This window comes from Pan troglodytes, chromosome 3 (genome assembly GCF_028858775.2).
Source record: "Pan troglodytes isolate AG18354 chromosome 3, NHGRI_mPanTro3-v2.0_pri, whole genome shotgun sequence".
Classification (NCBI taxonomy): Eukaryota; Metazoa; Chordata; class Mammalia; order Primates; family Hominidae; genus Pan; species Pan troglodytes.
In genome coordinates, this window is record NC_072401.2 from 155,322,791 (window position 1) to 155,340,260 (window position 17,470).

The 17,470-nt window shown below is 41.5% G+C and overlaps 1 protein-coding gene across 49 annotated transcripts in view; it reads left to right on the forward strand.

Annotated features, from left to right (window-relative positions):
* The window catches only part of TMEM131L (transmembrane 131 like), a 170,341-nt gene that overhangs the window by 74,154 nt on the left and 78,717 nt on the right, over window positions 1–17,470 (forward strand). For all 49 annotated transcript variants that reach the window (XR_010156364.1, XR_010156362.1, XR_010156365.1 and 46 more), the window contains 3 exons: window positions 9,669–9,737; window positions 15,393–15,516; window positions 16,574–16,690. Coding sequence is in view for 36 of the 49 variants with exons in the window: in XM_063809115.1 (XP_063665185.1) it covers window positions 9,669–9,737; window positions 15,393–15,516; window positions 16,574–16,690 (310 nt within the window). In the remaining 13 variants the exon portion in view is untranslated. The remainder of the gene's footprint in view (window positions 1–9,668; window positions 9,738–15,392; window positions 15,517–16,573; window positions 16,691–17,470) is intronic.

The following is a 17,470-nucleotide window of genomic DNA, read 5'->3' on the forward strand; positions in this document are numbered from 1 at the left end:
ATTTCCTAACCTATTCCACGCCAGGTGATCTCTTCCTCTTGTGGACACTTAAAGTACTGTGGACTGTGCTCTCCCTTGTACCATATGTGTTATGTATTGTAGGAGGTGTGTGATACATACATAACACTGTGAGCCTGTGAAAGTTAGGCAGCCTGTTTTTATTTGCCTTTGGGGATTTCTGAATCTAACTGCCTTGGGTAGATAGAAGAAATGAATGTTGGTGGGATTTGGCATGTCTGCCTTTACAGTATGAATAAGTTCAGCTACCAAGTTGCTTAAAGTGTTATAGATGAGCTTTAAAACATGGCTAGTGCACCATTAGGGAACTAATAACTTAAATTTTTATGGACACTTTGAGAACTCACAGTTGGTTTTCTAAAAATAACATGCACGGTAATGCATGAGCTTGCATTGTCCACCCATGATCAAAGAGGAAAAAGTCCTTCATCCCTAGACTCCCTTATCTGCTTAGGGTTCGTGTGAATTTCTGCTTTGGCTTCTTTTTTCTATGTATAGTGTCTGGCAAACTCTGTTAATGCTGGAGGTATCTAATACTGAATGTTCGTGCTAACTTGTCCTAGAGCTGAAAGGTAATGCAAAATGTATTTTGTATTTTGCAGATTTTATAATCACATTTCATTATTTTAACATATAGTAGAGTGACCTACCCTAGCGTCTAGGAAAGATGTCAAATCTTTAAACCACAGAGGAGAAGCCATGAAAGTAAGGAGAAAGTTGGAATGGGAGTTGGAGTAAGGAGAAAGTTGGGATGGGAGTTGGGGAAATGTGAGCTTAATTGCTGGCCTATTCTTTAATAGGGTTTTGCAAAGTCCTTTAACTAGTTGGCTAAAGTAGATCTTTATAGTATGTGGAATGTGGTAAGAGTAAATATGTAAATAATGTATTTTAAAATTCTTTGAATTGGAGAGAAAATGCCTTTTGGTCCTCATGGAATGTGGGGGTGAGGGACAGATTTCTTTGGTTGCACATGGAGTTATGGAAGACACAGGAGTCAAGGTATCAACAAAGCTTTCAGCTGGGCAGGTAGGCCAAGGCACTCACTGCCGTGGGAATATAGTACAGCCAGCTGAGGGGCGTTGCAAGCAAGATGGTGAACTGCATCTTTTATTCCATTGGGAGGTGCCTGTGGGCCATCCACGGGATGAGGCCTGGTACAGATGGAAACACGAGTCAGGAGCTCAGCAGAGTCTAGGCCACAGATACACAGGCTTGGGAAATGAATCAGTCAAACCACAGAAACCAAACTCTGGCTGATTTGAGCTGAAAAGATGTTGGGCAGCTGACAGAATCTCTAGGAAGACCAAAGAACCAGGCCCAGAAAACAAGCCGGCAAAAAGAGGGATTAGCAGCTAGAGCCACAGCCAAAAATATTCCATGGAAATAGACTGCTGAGAACCCCACCCCATCACTTACCCTGCTACAGTACTGCTGTGGTCCCCCAGGACAGATTCTTCAACTTCTTTGCTTCCTTGTGGCATCAGCTTGAGGAGGCCCTGCCTCAGGCGGGTAAATCTGGAGAAGTCTGGGTCATGGGCTAGCACCCCAGCTGTTAGTGGGGCTAAGTAAAACTAGTATCTGGCCCTTTCCGAATCCGGGAGGGATGACCATGGGAAATGTACCAATGCAGTAAAGGAAGATGCTGAACAGCTACAGTGATCACAAATGTCAGTGAAGGAAGCATTAATCTGTGGGTGATAGGCAAACCCACTGGATAGGTACAATAGGCTAGAGTGAGAAAAGAGTAGAGGAAGAGCTTTGGAAATGACAGCATGGAAGAGATAGGCAGAGGAAGAGGAGTTAGAAAGGGAGAAGGAGCAGCCACAGAGGTAGGAGGTATTGGGGAGGTTTCCTGGAAACCAAGGGAGAGCCATTCAAGAGAGGGTAGCCAGTGGAGAGGCCAAGTCAGCTCGGTACTTGATTTCGCAGGCTGTGATCATTTATGACCTCAGCAAGGGCCACGTTGTTGCAGAGAGGGCTGGGGCCAGAGAGCAGTCAGGTGGAGGCAGTGTAGTGAAGGGGCTGTGAATGCATGATCACATTCCCATTCAGCCACCCCACAGCCAGGTGCGCTTCGGCAAGTTGTTTAAATCCCCAGAGCATCTTTGTGTGCGAAAATGCGATGGATGATTATTGGTATCCACATAGGGTTCTTAGGATTATATATAATAAAGTGCTTGGCACAACATCTGGTATACTACAAGTACTTAATAAATTTACTTGCTGTCATTGTTACATCACCTATGGTTTGGCTTCGAAGGGAAGAAGAGGACTTGAAGCGGCTAGGGAAGGTGAAGAAGGATCTTAAGTGAGCAGGGCATGATTCTTTTCATGTAAGTAAGTGGAGGAGACAGAGCTGGGAGGGAGATGGAAATCCTGGAGAGGGCAGGACAGGGGGCTGTGAGCCTGGGATGCATCCAGAAAGAGCAACTGTGGGGTTAGTCTGACAGACGCAATGTCTCCTCCTTGGATAGTGTGGATGCATAGGTCATCAGCAATATGAGGGACAGATTAGTGTGGATGACTTGTCGCTGTCTTGGGAAGGCCAGCCATCAACACGCTGGACTGCTGTACATCCCCAGGTCCTGTTATTAGCGAGAGCGCCTCCAACAGACCACTCTTGGTATCGCTCCAAGGACTTTTTGATTCCTCTCTTTTGGTTTAATAATTGCTTTGACCTTGAAGCCTGAAGCTTTCTACAGTGAAAGAAACTAGGAAAATCATGTCCTACCAAAAAACTTTTTCTTATTGGTAGGATTTTAATGGAGAAAAATACTGGTTTCTGCCTCTATTGTTAAATGGTTCTTTTCAAGTAGTTAATTGACCGGTAAGAATGGCAGTTCCAACTTAAGTAGCAATGCCTGTGTCTTTTATGTTTTTTCCTATCAGTAAACTTCTGGGGAGAAGTATTTTTTAAATTAAAAATAAAAACAGAAAAAACGACTTGTACTAAGATCATGATGTAGAATTTTATAACTATGTAGTTGTGTAACTCATTTAATAAATTGTGCAGCTTAGGCCATTTGTTTTTCAAGGAAGGCCCTAAAGCTCAGTACCTTGCCTCAGTTCATAGGCGTTTCCAGGCAGTGAGGGCCTGGGGAAGGCCGCCGCCTGGAGTAACCAGTCTGATTGTTGGCATGCATCGGTATAGACACCCCCCAGGCTGGGACTTTTTATATCTGTGCAGGGATCGATTTGAAGTCCAGTTGCATAATGGAAAAATACTGAATTCCTCTAAGGTCCCAGGAGGTAGCAGCTGGGTCTTAGAAATACCTGTCTCCTGCCCAGAGGAAGATGGTGGTTGACTAAGTATCCCATCAGACACACTGTTTAGAAGAAAGGGACCAAGGAGATTAATGCAGGGATTTCTGCCATTATGGAGTCTCCAGGTCTCTTCCAGCATTTCCAGCCGTGGGATCTCTCATTTCTTTGAATAATGAGAACAGCCCAGTAAGTGTCTTGCTAGCATAACATGTCATTCCTTGAGCACTTCAGAGTCTTGACGCAATAACATTATTCTGGTTACCGTGGTCTACTTAGTTACCTTTCTTGAGGCAGAGGGGGTTTGTGAAATGGATGGGAAACCTTTCCTCTTGTCCATGCAACCTTTTGCCAGCATCCAGCGGCTAAAGCCATTGTTGCTGTGGCCATAAGGTTTTTGTTTTTGAAACACCCACTGTCCTTTCAGGTGTTGGAAGAGTTTGCATCTCAAAGACAGCTAGCTAGATGTGGGGGCATCAAGAGATGGATGAAACCCAGTTCGCTGAGGAATATGGAAACCCAGACAGTTCAGTCCTCGATGTAGGTGCTCACTGTTGTGTCTCAGATCCCTGTTAGGAGGTGAAGCTATTTTTCACTTGTTCGAAAGGACAGGCCCTCTTCTGAAACACTGTGGTGTTCTCCAAGAGCTGAGTAAACCCTTAGGAATAAGGCCAGCACACATCCACAGCACGTCACCTGGGGAAGTGTCTGCTGAGTTTCCCTCGCTTCCCTCCTCATGGGCCAGCAAAGCCTTCCTGGGTAGCTGCTATGGGGCCCAGGCTGCCCTCTGCCTTGGGCTGGCCCTCTTCCCTTACCCCTCACACTGGCTTCCCTGCCTCACTCTCCTCACTCCACCCCTGGAGCCAGCAGGCCAGCTTGCGAGTGCACTTTCTGTGCTCAGTTCTCCAAGGTGGTCCACGCTATCTTCACTCCTGCCATTGGCCTTACTGGAAGCAGCCTTTGTTCAGTGTCCCTCCGTGGTAGCTGCTCATTGAGGCCCACTCAGATAGCCCCATTCTCCAAAGGCTTTGCTGAGTTTCTCCGGTGGGTTTTCCCTCTTCTGTTTTTGGACTCTCCTGATGTCTGGGTTTTGATCGTGGGCATATGAGGCAGTCCAGCCTCCTGGGTGGTAAGCCTGAGGGGAGCATCTTCCTGGAGCTGACCACCTGCCTCCGTGCAGCTGAGCCTTATTAAATTGCCAAGAGCTTTGAGGTGGGGTCAGCAGTCTCTGGCCCTGCCTCTCACTCTGGGGAGATGAAGCTTTGTCTTTGAAATGACGTGTTTTGGTTGGATAACATTTGTGAACAGCTGGAACAGTTGGTTACAGCCAACTCATTTCCATGTCTAAGTTACTGGACTCATTTTTTAAAGTGTGTCTGATATCAGCAGACAGATTTAATTTTCCTAGGAATAAGAAATCTGGGCATCTACATGCTTTTGAAGGATCTTGGAGTCATCCAATGCAGCTTGCTCATTTTGTTGAAGAAGAAACTGAATCCCTGTGTCACATTGGCGTTCACGTCACACTAGGACCTGACCCAGCACCTTCTCATTTCCAGTGAAATTTCTCTTGTATCAGCCACTTTTTCAAACTTTTTTTTTTTTTTTGGAGATGGAGTCTCGCTCTGTCGCCCAGGCTGGAGTGCAGTGGCGCGATCCCGACTCACTGAAAGCTCCGCCTCCCGGGTTCACGCCATTCTCCTGCCTCAGCCTCCTGAGTAGCTGGGACTACAGGTGCCCGCCACCATGCCTGACTAATTTTTTGTATTTTTAATAGAGATGGGGTTTCACCGTGTTAGTCAAGATGGTCTCGATCTCTTGACCTCGTGATCCACCCACCTCGGCCTCCCAGAGTGCTGGGATTACAGGCATGAGCCACCGTGCCAGGCCCAAACTGTTTCTTTGTTGTATGTCTGTAGAAAAAAATGTGGCCAAAGTTTTTAAAAAGATTTTTTTCTTTTAAAAGATAAAAGAAAAAAGGCCAGGTAAAATCTTAGGCAAAGATCAATGTTTTTTAAAATAAGACATGTGGAAATCCTTGTCTACAGGTCCTGCTGCTGAGAAAGCTCAGCTCTTTGCAGAAGGTCTTTAAAATAAGGACTAAGAGTGTGTGGAACAGGATCTGTATCAACAAGAGCTCAGACACTGCAGATGGCTCTTGCCTTTATTTCTTATCCTCGTGCCTTTCTCCTGTTATAGAAGCAAAATGGCCCCTTTTATGTGTTGCCCAGGCTGGAGTGCAGTGGTGCGGTCATTGCTCCCTGCAGCTTTGAACTCCTGGGCTCAAGGGATCTTCCACCTCAGCCTCCTCAGTAGTTGGGACTACCAGCGTGTGCCACTGAGCTCAGATAATATATATGTTATATATATAGTAATAGAGATGAGGTCTCACCGTATTGCCCAGGCTGGTCTCGAACTCCTAGGCTTGAGCAATCCTCCCACCTTGTCCTCTTAAAGTGCGGGGATTACAGGTGTGAGCCACTGCACCCGGTCCATTTTTCTCTTTTAACTAGGAGCTTTTTTTTTTTTTTTTACAATTATCTTACAGATGGAGAAGGGGTGAAAATAAGAAATATGTGGCATAAATTTATCATTGATTTCTACAAGATGCATGTAATTATTTGATGCCAAGTTGTGGGGACTCCTAAGAGTAAAAGAGGCCAGGTGGTCTTTGACATACGTGAATCATTATTATTAAGGGTGAAATATGAGAAGGGTGAAATGTGAAATGCTGACTTTTGCAAGAAAGGGGGGAAAAGGAGGAAATTTTATCTTTTATTGCTATAGTTCTTGAGATTTAAGTTATTTCTTTGAAGCGAACTTTGGCATTTCAAACAGGATATAATTTCTTGGCACTGATATTTGAGGATAATTGTTCGTGTCTGTAGCTGACTAAATTTTAGCAGTTTGTTCTCTCCCACACTCCCCCAGTTTTTTAACAAATATTTGAGCCAGGCGCAGTGGCTCATGCCTGTAATCCCAGCACTCTGGGAGGCCGAGGCGGGCAGATCACCTGAGGTCAGGAGTTTGAGACCAGCCTGACCAACATGGAGAAACCCCATCTCTGTTAAAAATACAAAATTAGCCAGACCTAATGGCACATGCCTGTAAACCCAGCTACTCGTGGGGCCGAGGCAGGGGAATCGCTTGAACCCGGGAGGTGGAGGTTGCAGTGAGCCGAGTTCATGCCATTGCGCTCCAACGTGGGCAACAAGAGCGAAACTCTGTCTCAAAAAAACAAACAAACAAATATTTGAAACATATGCATGTGTAAGTACTCTCCAGATCATTACCTATGTCTGAAATAGTTTTACCTGCAAGCGCTTTTAAATTTATATACTGACGTTAAAACTCCTTATAACTTAATGTAGTATTTTTCAAGCTGTAAAGTCAATTAAGCTGAAATCAGCCAATGAGAAAAATAACTTATTTTATGACTCTTAGAGAAAAAAAAAATTGGCATGGTTTTATTTATCTATTTGGGATCAAAATAGAGTTTTCTTTGAAGTTAGAGACACTCTGGCTATTTCTGCCATGTTACTCTAGGTTTGGCCCTAAATGTCTGATTTTTATTGGGTATGTAAAACTTTCTAATTGTGGAATTTAAAAACCTCTATCAGAATATGAGACAGCCCAAGTTTATATTTCATTTATTCTATAATATTCAGAGCTAATTATTACCATCCCGTTTGGGGCTTTTAATTCCAGAGGTCGATATTGACTTTAAGCTCAATCAGCTTCTCCATCTGTTCTCTTAGCTTTTCTTATTAGATGAGGGTCATCCTCTTAGTAATATGAGCTAATATTTATTGACCTTAATGAAGCCTTTGCTTCATATCTGGCACATCATTTTATCTCATCCTATTATTTCATTTTATTCTCATGATAACTATGGGGTAGATCGTTTCCATTTTACAGAGAATAAGGTTAGGACTTGAGAGAGGTTAAGTGACTGATACTCTCAGGGCTGGAAGGTGATGGCCATAGGCCTGGAGTGCTCTGCTTCCCAAGCCGTCATCAGCAGGCCAGACTGCACCGGTTCCTTGGATAGGTCATACAGTGCCTGAACTTGACACTGGGCTCATGTTTCCCACTTCCACAGATCTGGATTGGAATTTGGGCTCTGCCTTTTAGTAGCTATGTGACCTTGGGTGAATTACTTAAATCCTCCAAACCTCATCTGTTCATGTGGAAGTTGTGTAAAATCTGATGGCAAATTCACTTTTCAGTGCACAAGACAGGAAGAAGACTGTCATTAATTGCTTTATGCTATGCAGTAGCCTGACTTTTCTCAAGATTATTTTTGGTACATGAAGTTGCCTGTTTTTTTTTTCTTCTTCTTCTGAAATACTGAGCCTGGCCAGCTCCGTCTGGAGTAGGGTCCCTGTGGTGGACCTGCTGTGGGCACCTCTTCACCTTCGTTACCACCTGTGGTTCTTCACATCGTTTCCGGAGGCAACTTCTCTGCAAGCCAGTTGTAGAATTAGTGCTGGCCTTTTAGGGTTTGAGTAAATAGCATACCTCTTCTCCGACCGTGTTCAAAACAAGTGAAGAGATTGACAAGAATTAGGCAGATGGAGCCCAAGGCATTACTTTTTTTTTTTTTAATTTCTTTTTATTTTTTGAGACGGAGTCTCGCTCTGTCGCCACGGCTGGATGGAGTGCAGTGGCACGATCTTGGCTCACTGCAAGCTCTGCGTCCCGGGTTCATGCTATTCTCCTGCCTCAGCCTCCTGAGTAGCTGGGACTACAGGCGCCCGCCACCACGCCCAGCTAATTTTTGTATTTTTAGTAGAGACGGGGTTTCACTGTGTTAGCCAGCATGGTCTTGATCTCCTGACCTTGTGATCTGTCCGCCTCGGCCTCCCAAAGTGCTGGGATTACAGGCGTGAGCCACTGCGTCCGGCGGCATCACTTTATTATTAATACAGCTGGTGCTGGAGATAGAATAAAGGAGGTACAAACAGACTATAATGGAGAGAGGATAGAGAAAGAGAAGCTTAGGTAAAGGCAGAAAGTGGAGGGAGGAAGAAAAGATTGCAACTAGATTCTTCCTGTGAGACAAGGACTTTGGAAGGGTTCTCGGGTCTCTGCATTGTTTGTACCTTCAAGAAAAATGGGGCCTTGGAGAGGGAGTTGCCGAAAGGTCACAAAGCCTGTTGGCCAGCAGGTTTAAAAGTCAAATTTCCACTCCTGGACCAGCCTTTGAACCAGCTTGGTTGATGGCTGCTGGGTGGGAGGAGAAAATGGAAAGATTCTATTTACTTATTTATTTTTGAGTCAGGTCTCAAAAATGGTCTTGCTCTGTCGCCCAGTCTGGAGTGCAGTGATGCTATCATAGCTTACTGCAAGCTCAAACTCCTGGGCTCAAGCAATCCTCCTGCCTCAGCCTCCAGAGTAGCTGGGATTACAGGCGCATGCCACCATGCCTGGCTAATTTTTAAAATTTTTTGGTAGAGATAGGGTCTCACTGTGTTGCCCAGGCTGCTCTCAAACTCCTGGGCTCAAGTGATCTGCCTGCCTTGGCCTCTCAAAGTGCTGGAATTACAAGCATGAGCCACCGTCTTCAGCCAAAAAGATTCTATTTTGGAAAGCTTGTTCCAGTCTTTGAAAACAGTTGTTCGTATTACCTTTAGGAGCTTCTTCAGTTAAACCTCTTTAGATTAATAGAGCTTTCAAAATGTCATATGGAAGTTGATGGTTTTTCATACTCATATGTGTATTTTGTATTTTATGTTTTTAAGTATGTTTATATGTCATGTATCTTTATTATGGTTTTCTTTTACATGTTTTTAAAAATATGTTTTGATATGTTTTTCTGCTATATTGATTTGTGCCTTTTGACTATGAAGGAAAATGAAATCATAGTGATGATTAATAACTGAAATGTGACCTGCCATGTGAGATTCTGTATGATTGTTATTCTTATGCAGGCTTGTGATGGTTGTAGCCTCACCAGCTATGCGACACTGTCCTTGCCTTGTTATAAGAAGTCTTAACAAAGTCAGAGGCCACAGTCCCCTCCCCCAGGCCAACTTTACTTGTATATCATTTCCTGATTTAGGGTTTATGAAAATAGCCATGTCATCCAAATTCACCCAGAAATGAAGGCTATTACAAATTAAATCCATCTCTATTTCTGTCTGAATGCTTAAAAAATCTGTACATTTGATATGAAGTTCTACTAACCGTAATCTTAAATTATCTTAAGTTTACAACTCTAGAATTATACCAGACTTGTAATAGTTCAATTTTATCATTTAAAATCTATAAGGGAGTAAAATTATATGTCATGCATTGAGATTGAGAGTCATTAGTCTAAGTACGTTATATCTCAGCATTTAAATGTTAAAACTACAACAAAATCAACCTCTCTTTTCTTTTTTTAGCTTCTCGGACAAACTATTTAGTGGAAAAGGCTTACATTTTCAGCCATCAGTTTTAGATTTTGGAATACAGTAAGTATCTTTTCTTTATAATTAAAACTCATTTATACTATTTATTTTCAGGATTTTTTTACATACATGTACAATGTTAAATTTTAGGTATATTGATAATATGAAGGGATATTGATCCTGGGACTTAAGAGAAATATTTTTGTGAAAAGGAGAGTACAAGAATTGTTTCAGCCCTTTCTTTAATTTTTTTCTTTTTTTGAGACAGAGTCCTGCTGTGTCCACCAGGCTGGAGTGCAGTGGCGTGATCTCTGCTCACTGCAAGCTCTGCCTCCCGGGTTTACGCCATTCTCCTACCTCAGCCTCCCGAGTAGCTGGGACTACAGGCACCCGCCACCACGCCCGGCTAATTTTTTGTGTTTTTAGTAGAGACGGGGTTTCACCGTGTTCGCCAGGATGGTCTTGATCTCCTGACCTCGTGATCCGCCCGCCTCGGCCTCCCAAAGTGCTGGGATTACAGGCGCGAGCCACCACTCCTGGCCTTCTTTAATTTTTAATAAGTATTCCTTTTAATATTTTGTAGTGATTGAAATTTAATAAGAAGTCAATGTTGTTTTTCCAAAACAAATCCGGTTATTTTATAATGAAAAACTCTAAATATTGATGGTCTCTGAATTTTTGTACACTAGATTCATTTACTCACTTGGTTTTACTTCTTGCTGTGCCTTCTGGATTCAAAATTGCACCATGCTTACAGTTGTTAGGATTAAGACTTTGGAGACTCAAGATGGGGAAGGCAGTGCATAAACTGTAATGACTTTACAGTATCATGTAAAGAACTGCAAGATGAAGACAGTGTGATATGAGTGTCAGTTGAGGGCCTAACTTGGGAACCTGGAAAAATTAAGGAAGGGTGACGCTGTGGAGATGAAAGCAACATAAGGACTCTTGTTGTCCGTGATAAAGTTTGAATCTTCAAGTGTTAAGCTTCCTGGATGCAGAATATAGCTGCATTGAAAAGAACTTCTAATTAGTAGTTTCAAGAGCGAGAGGTAAAAGCACTGCTTGTTTCCGGGGCTGGCAAATAACACTTCAATTTCATGGAGAGCCTTTTGAGTGACAAGCAAAGTTTTGTGAATGAAATAACCATGGCCGTAGGAGAGCATCTGGGCTGGGTTAGGGTGGGCTCCTGGTGTGCCCTCCTTTATGCATCTGGATTGCTTTACATTCCCTTCTAATCATCAAAATGTTAGAGCTGCAGTGAAGGAGAATGAACTTGGAATTTTTTTTTTTTTTTGAGACGGAGTCTTGCACTGTCACTTAGGCTGGAGTGCAGGGGCACAGTGTCGGCTCACTGCAGCCTCCGCCTGTTGGGTTCAAACGATTCTCCTGCCTCAGCCTCCTGAATAGGTGGGACTATGGGTGCCCGCCACCATGCCTGTAATTTTTGTATTTTTAGTAGAGACAGTGTTTGGCCATGTTGGCCAGGCTAGTCTCAAACTCCTGACCTCAAGTGATACGCTCTCCTTGGCCTCTCAGAGTGCTGGGATTACAGGCATGAGCCACCGCACCCAGCCTGAACTTGGAATTTAAAAGGACCATGTTGAGCTTTTTAGAAAAATATTCTATAAAGGGAAGAAGAGAAAACTGGGAGTTTGCCGACTTTATAAAATTCTAGGTGTCTGTTTTTTTGAGTTTTTATATTTTTACTCTTATGTAAAGAAAGTTTAATAGAAGCTGAATGCTTAGTAGTTTAGTTGATAATATAAATAAGCTGAATTTATCATAACCTCATTGATTTTACATTCTGAGAGGGTGCTATACTTTTGTGAAAAATCTTTATTGTGAGGCTGAGCGCGGTGGCTCACACCTGTAATCCCAGCACTCTGGGAGCCCGGGGTGGGCGGATCACTTGAGCTCAGGAGTTCGAGACCAGCCTGGCCAACATGGCAAAACCCATGACTCTAATAAAAATACAAAAATTAGCCGGACATGGTGGTGAGCATCTGTAATCCCAGTTACTTGGGAGGTTGAGGCACAAGAGTTGCTTGAGCCTGAGAGGCAGAGGTTGCAGTGAGCCAAGATCATCATGCCACCGAGTTCTAGCCTGGGCGACAGAGGGAGACTCCGTCTCAAAAAAAGAGTCTTTATTGTGAAAAGAAATTTTGATTCAGGACCTACTTTAAAGAATATATGTTATAGATTGGTAGATAGAATAATAGTAGTAGTAAGTATAGCTATTAGGATAATAATTCCAGTTCATAGGTTCCTGGCTGTCTAAAATATTTACTCTTCAGTAACATAAAAAAATCCTATAGTCGATGCACATGGGGGTATGTTTACAGTTGTCCCTCGTTATCCACATGGGATTGGATCCAGGACCCCCATGGATACCAAAAGCTAAGGATGCTCAAGTCCTTGGCATAGTATTTACACACAACCTCCCATATACTTTAGATTATCTCTGGAGGCCGGGCACGGTGGTTTATGCCTGTAATCCCAGCACTTTGGGAGACTGAGGCAGGAGGATCACTTGAGGCCAAGAGTTCAAGACCAGCCTGGGCAACACTGTGAGACCCTGTCTCCATAAAAATTTTTTTAAAAATTAGCTAAGCATGGTGGTGCACACCTGTACTTCCAGCTACTCATGAGGCTGAGGCAGGAGGATCACTTGAGTCCAGGAGTTCAAGGTTACTGTGAGCTATGATCATGCCACTGCACTCCAGCCTAGATGACAGAGTGAGACCTTGTCTCAAAAAAACAAAAACAAACAAAAAAAACTCTAGTTTACTTATAATGACTAATATAGTGTAAATACTATGTAAATAGTTATACTGTATCTCTTTTTTTTTGTATTGTTATTTTTTGTGTTTTTTTTTTCCCCCCTCAAACACTTTCAATCAAGGTTGGTTGAATCTGCAGATATGGAGAGCCAACTGTGTATGATACACTTTTGTTAATTAGCAATATACATTAATCTCTGGTCCTAATAGCTAGTCGCATGCTGAGAGAATGCTGAAAGTCTTTGATTTGAAAGGATTTCTGATTTTTAGATGGAATCACCTTTGGAGGACTTAGTTACGTTTATATAATACTTTATGGTTCCCAAAGTGTAATCATGTCCGTTGTCATTTGAGTTTTATATCAGTCCAGTGAAGACAGGCGTTATCTGAGTCTGTGTGTATCGTTTTCAAATATCTCTTTGTTTGAGCATGTACTACAAATGTGTTCATACATTTGTTGCTGAGAAGGAATGCCATTTGCTCAAGGTCATTTCACTACAAGTGGTAGAATAAATCTTCTGATTTCTAAGAGCACTCATAATGCTATTTTTCTTGTTAGTGAGATCTGGAATATGATTATGAGAATTAGTCATTTTGCTGAAGTTAAAAAAAAAAAAAAAACCTCAGAACAAACTTTAGCCTAAATTAGAACACATTTAAGATTAGTTGAGTTTTACCTTATGTCTGACAAATGGTTTAATATATAGACATTAGAGTAAAACTTTAGCCTGAGGGTTCTCCTCCTGATTTCTTCGCTGTCCCAGTTCAGCTTTTGCTATGGTTTATTTTGATGTTGGCCTCGAGCAAATCCCAACCCTCTTCATAGCTTTGATTTTCCTGGGGGGATGTAAAATCGGGATCTTGTTACTCGGTTGCCTTCTGCCTACTTCTTAGGGCTTATGTGAAGGGTTAATATTCTGCTGGTCCTAAGATAAAAAGTGCTAATCATTCATAGAGATTTTAATCATTCTTTTGTAGTGTTAAATTAACAGAGTATCTTCCAGTTGTCACTAGTGAAGGAAATTTATATCCTCATAACACTTTTAAAAATAGAATCTAAAAAATAGAATAAAAATAGCAGTGGTGACTAGGCTTCAGCTGGCATTCTCTGTTAGGTCTGGAGAGATTTCTGGTGGTGCAGTCACTGGCTCTGTAGCATTGCTGTTTTGCATTCTTATTTTCTCATGTATTTCTCTGGTAGACATTTGTATTCTTAGAAACCTTGTATTTCAATTATGTACATGGGATATAAAGCTTTGAGGATAAGTATTAATAACTTTGATGATTGATATTATTTACTTGAAACCCAAAACCTCAGAAGTCCTTATTTATTTAATTTTAATTGTGGGAAGAAAGGCAGATACAAGCCCACTGCTCTGAGGTAAGGCTTTTCTGAAGTGACCCTTTATGTGTATGGTAGTGTTGAACATTTTTTTAAAAAATGGTATTACTTAAGAACACTTTGAAAAATCAGGATTTTAATCACATTGATGTGGTATTTTATTTGTAATGGGATGTGAAGAACTACGTTTTGAAATACACATTGGATATATTAAACCTTTCGTTAAGACTAGTGATTAAAAGGAAGGGTGAAAGCCAAAAGAAAAATTCCAAGGATTTGATGGTAGTAATACAGTATTTTGGAAATCTCATTGTATATAAGAGAAGCAACATCCATTTCATGTTTCCTAAAGGATACATTTTTAATATCAAAGATTTTACCTAATTTTACAGAATTCATTCATTATGCTGATATTTTTCCAATTTTATTCCAATTATAGATATAATTCATTCAGCTTAAATTAGAATATAATTTTATTTCCAGGCCATCCGAATGACAGCTGTATATTTGGCTCTCTCTGCCACTGAGGCTATTAAAACTGAAGAAATGACTTTAGTGAAATTTTTGCTGGCTCCCTGTTCATTGCAACATAATTGAACAAGACTGAATTTGGTCTTGAGCAGTAGGAATCAGAGTTAAGCGATTAGAGGGAGCATTGTAGGTGGCTGCAGGTAGGTGGGCCTGAGCCCAGCTCCTTTCCTCTTGGCAATTCCTTTATCAGAGCCGAGACATTGGAGGTGGAGAGTGCTGCCGAAAAGAATGGGTATCAAACCCTTCATGAATTAGTGTATTTGCCACGGAGCAGGGATTCTTACTCTGAGGTTTGTGGAAGGTTTTGAAGCTGTGTATGAAACTTTTCGTAAGTGTATGTTTGTGGAGGGAAGAGCCAGAGTTTTCATCAGAGTTTTTGGAAAGGCTCATAATTTAAATGGATGAGAACCTCTGCTGCAAAGTGCTGCCGGATTTTCAGTTTTCTCAAAAGAATGGCCTTTAGCCATAATTAAGTTTTCCTTTTCTAAGACCTAATAAAATAACGTCTCTTTGTGAGTTGAAAATACATACCTCCCCAAAAAGTCTCTTTTACTCAGAAAACATAACCCTAAGAAAAATTGGGTTTTTCTGTGAGTACAATTTCTTACCTAAACATATTTTCATTTGTTTCAATATTTTTGAATGAATATTTCAATGAATTTTCATTCATATTTTCATTGAATTATTCAACATATTTTCATTGAATTAGAGACCCAGGTCCGAGAAGTGCCAGTGAGTGCCTACATGTGTTTTGTTTTGTTTTTTTGCAAGCATTTTAATGGCCTAGATGGGTTAAATTTTTCTAACACTGAAACCAATGGAGTGCTACTGTGGGTTGGCCTAAGCCTTATAAAATAAAGTTGTTTTTTGTTTTATGACTTCTGACTGTTGTGAATTGAATGCTTTATTACCAACACGATTGGATAATTTAACTTTGTGATGAACAGCAACAGCTTTCTGGGTTTAAAAATCTGTGTGTGTATATATAATAATACATATATATGTATGGTAATATTTATAACCACACAATACATTGATTTTTCTCTTTGTTTCTCCTCCTAGGTTCCTGGGACATCCTGTAGCAAAGATTCTCCATGCTTACAACCCTAGTAGGGACAGCGAGGTTGTGGTGAATTCAGTGTTTGCAGCTGCTGGACATTTCCATGTACTGCCAGTTCCCTGCAGGGTGGGTGTTGATGGACTCCTGGAAACTATGCCGTGGCAGGCTGCCAGGTTTTCTTGCTTTCTTTGGCCTGAAGTTTTTACTTTCTGCTCCCTGTCTCCCCCTTTTTCTGCTACCCAAACCTTTTCCTTCTGTGTGTTTACCTTAGCCTTTACTTTTCCAGTTGCTCATTTTTATAATTTTGGTGGCTCTTGATATCTACTGGGGCCGGGGGAGGTGGGGGGTTGGGGGAGAGTTTGAAGACTCTCAGCTGTGTAGTAATGTATGTATATTTAACATGGCTCTATTGTGACTAAGGAAAGTTTATATTACTTGTCTTGAAATGACTGCAAACTCTGAGGCATTTAGTAACTAATACAAGTTTATGGTTGAGACCTCTTCCATCTCTCAAGCCTACTAGGAAAGTTAGGTCTCCTTTCTAAATCCAGAACTGCAAGGTATAGTGAATGGCTCCTTGTAAAGCTGATTGGCACCATAACACAGAGCTCAAACTTAGTCTTCTAATAGTTTTAATTTCAGTGGTCTTTAACGTTTAGTGAAGATCCTAACTGCTAGTAGGCTTTTATTTATTTTGCTTACTATGTCTGCCTGATATTATGTACTTAAAAAAAAACTAGGACTAAGGATATGTTGTAAGGGGAAGCCCAATATTTGGTTTATGACAGTCTGTCTGGGTAAACATTGTTCCTGATTTTTATTACATATCAACATGTTTGCGCGTTGGTTATTGTCTGTATTTAAGTAGAGATAGAACGGTGTTAGCTAAAGACAGTTGGACCTGTGGAGGTGGAAGAGGAGGGGAAGGAAAGATGTGAGACTTAAGCTCCAGTCTGAAGCGAAAGGATTCATCCTAAGTCAGTGGTAGTATTTGCTATATCTAAGAGCAGATAATTGGTTGCTGATCAGTTTGGGGATTCTTATGGATTCATAATACTGATAAATCAAGGGTGCACAATATACAAATGTCTGTTAACAGAAATTGTCAAAAAAAGAAAGTCTGTGAAAGACAGTTTATCAAAGGAGGCCATTCCAAGTGGCTGACTGGGGACCTTTCTTTCAGGTAATTCCAGCAATGGGGAAAACTTCCTTCAGAATTATTTTCTTACCTACTGAAGAAGGAAGCATTGAAAGTTCCTTATTTATTAATACCTCTTCGTATGGAGTCCTTTCCTATCATGTGAGTAACTTTTTCCTTTTGTCACAACTTTGGTTGGTGACTTAACTGTAGGGGTGTGTGTGTATATTTTTAAAAAGACTTTTGGAAATGTTGTCACCTGGTTTATGTCGTTAAAATACAAGACTGTTAGTGATGTTAAAATCATCAGCGTTCACCCTTTTCTGCCTGACATGCCACAGTTGGCTGGCTTTCCTACTGATGACGGAGCTATAGTCCTACTGTGGGTCTTTGGAGGATACTAGAACAAAGCAAAGCAATCTGTCACACAGTTTCCCATCATAAAATACAGAAGGCTTTCAAAACTCATGGCTCTCACCTCACGGGCGTTCAGAAGGAGGTGCTCTAAGGACAGTCTCTAGTGATTTTGCCTACCTTCCCTCTTTGGCTCAGGAATATTTCTAATTAGGAGACATTGATTGTGTGCTTGGAGGCTGGTTCCAAGGGAGCTCACTATTCATATCAAGGTACCAGGAAGGGAGCTTGAAGAATCTTGTTGCTATTCTCAGAAATAGGAATCTTTACCTTAAATGGTACCTGATATGGCATTTAACAAGATCTGGCATCAAGTAATTTAAGTTCCAAGATCAGTAATTTTTGTGGTTATTTCTTACTGGATTCCATTAAAGAGGTCCCATATCAGAAGAGTTGCCTACTTGTGAACAGATTTGCTACAGTGAGGAACGTTCAGCTTAAATACAGCATTCTAATCTGTTTCATTTTTTATTTTTTAGTTTTTGGGGCAGGGTCTCACTTTGTTGCCCAGGCTGGAGTGCAGTGGTG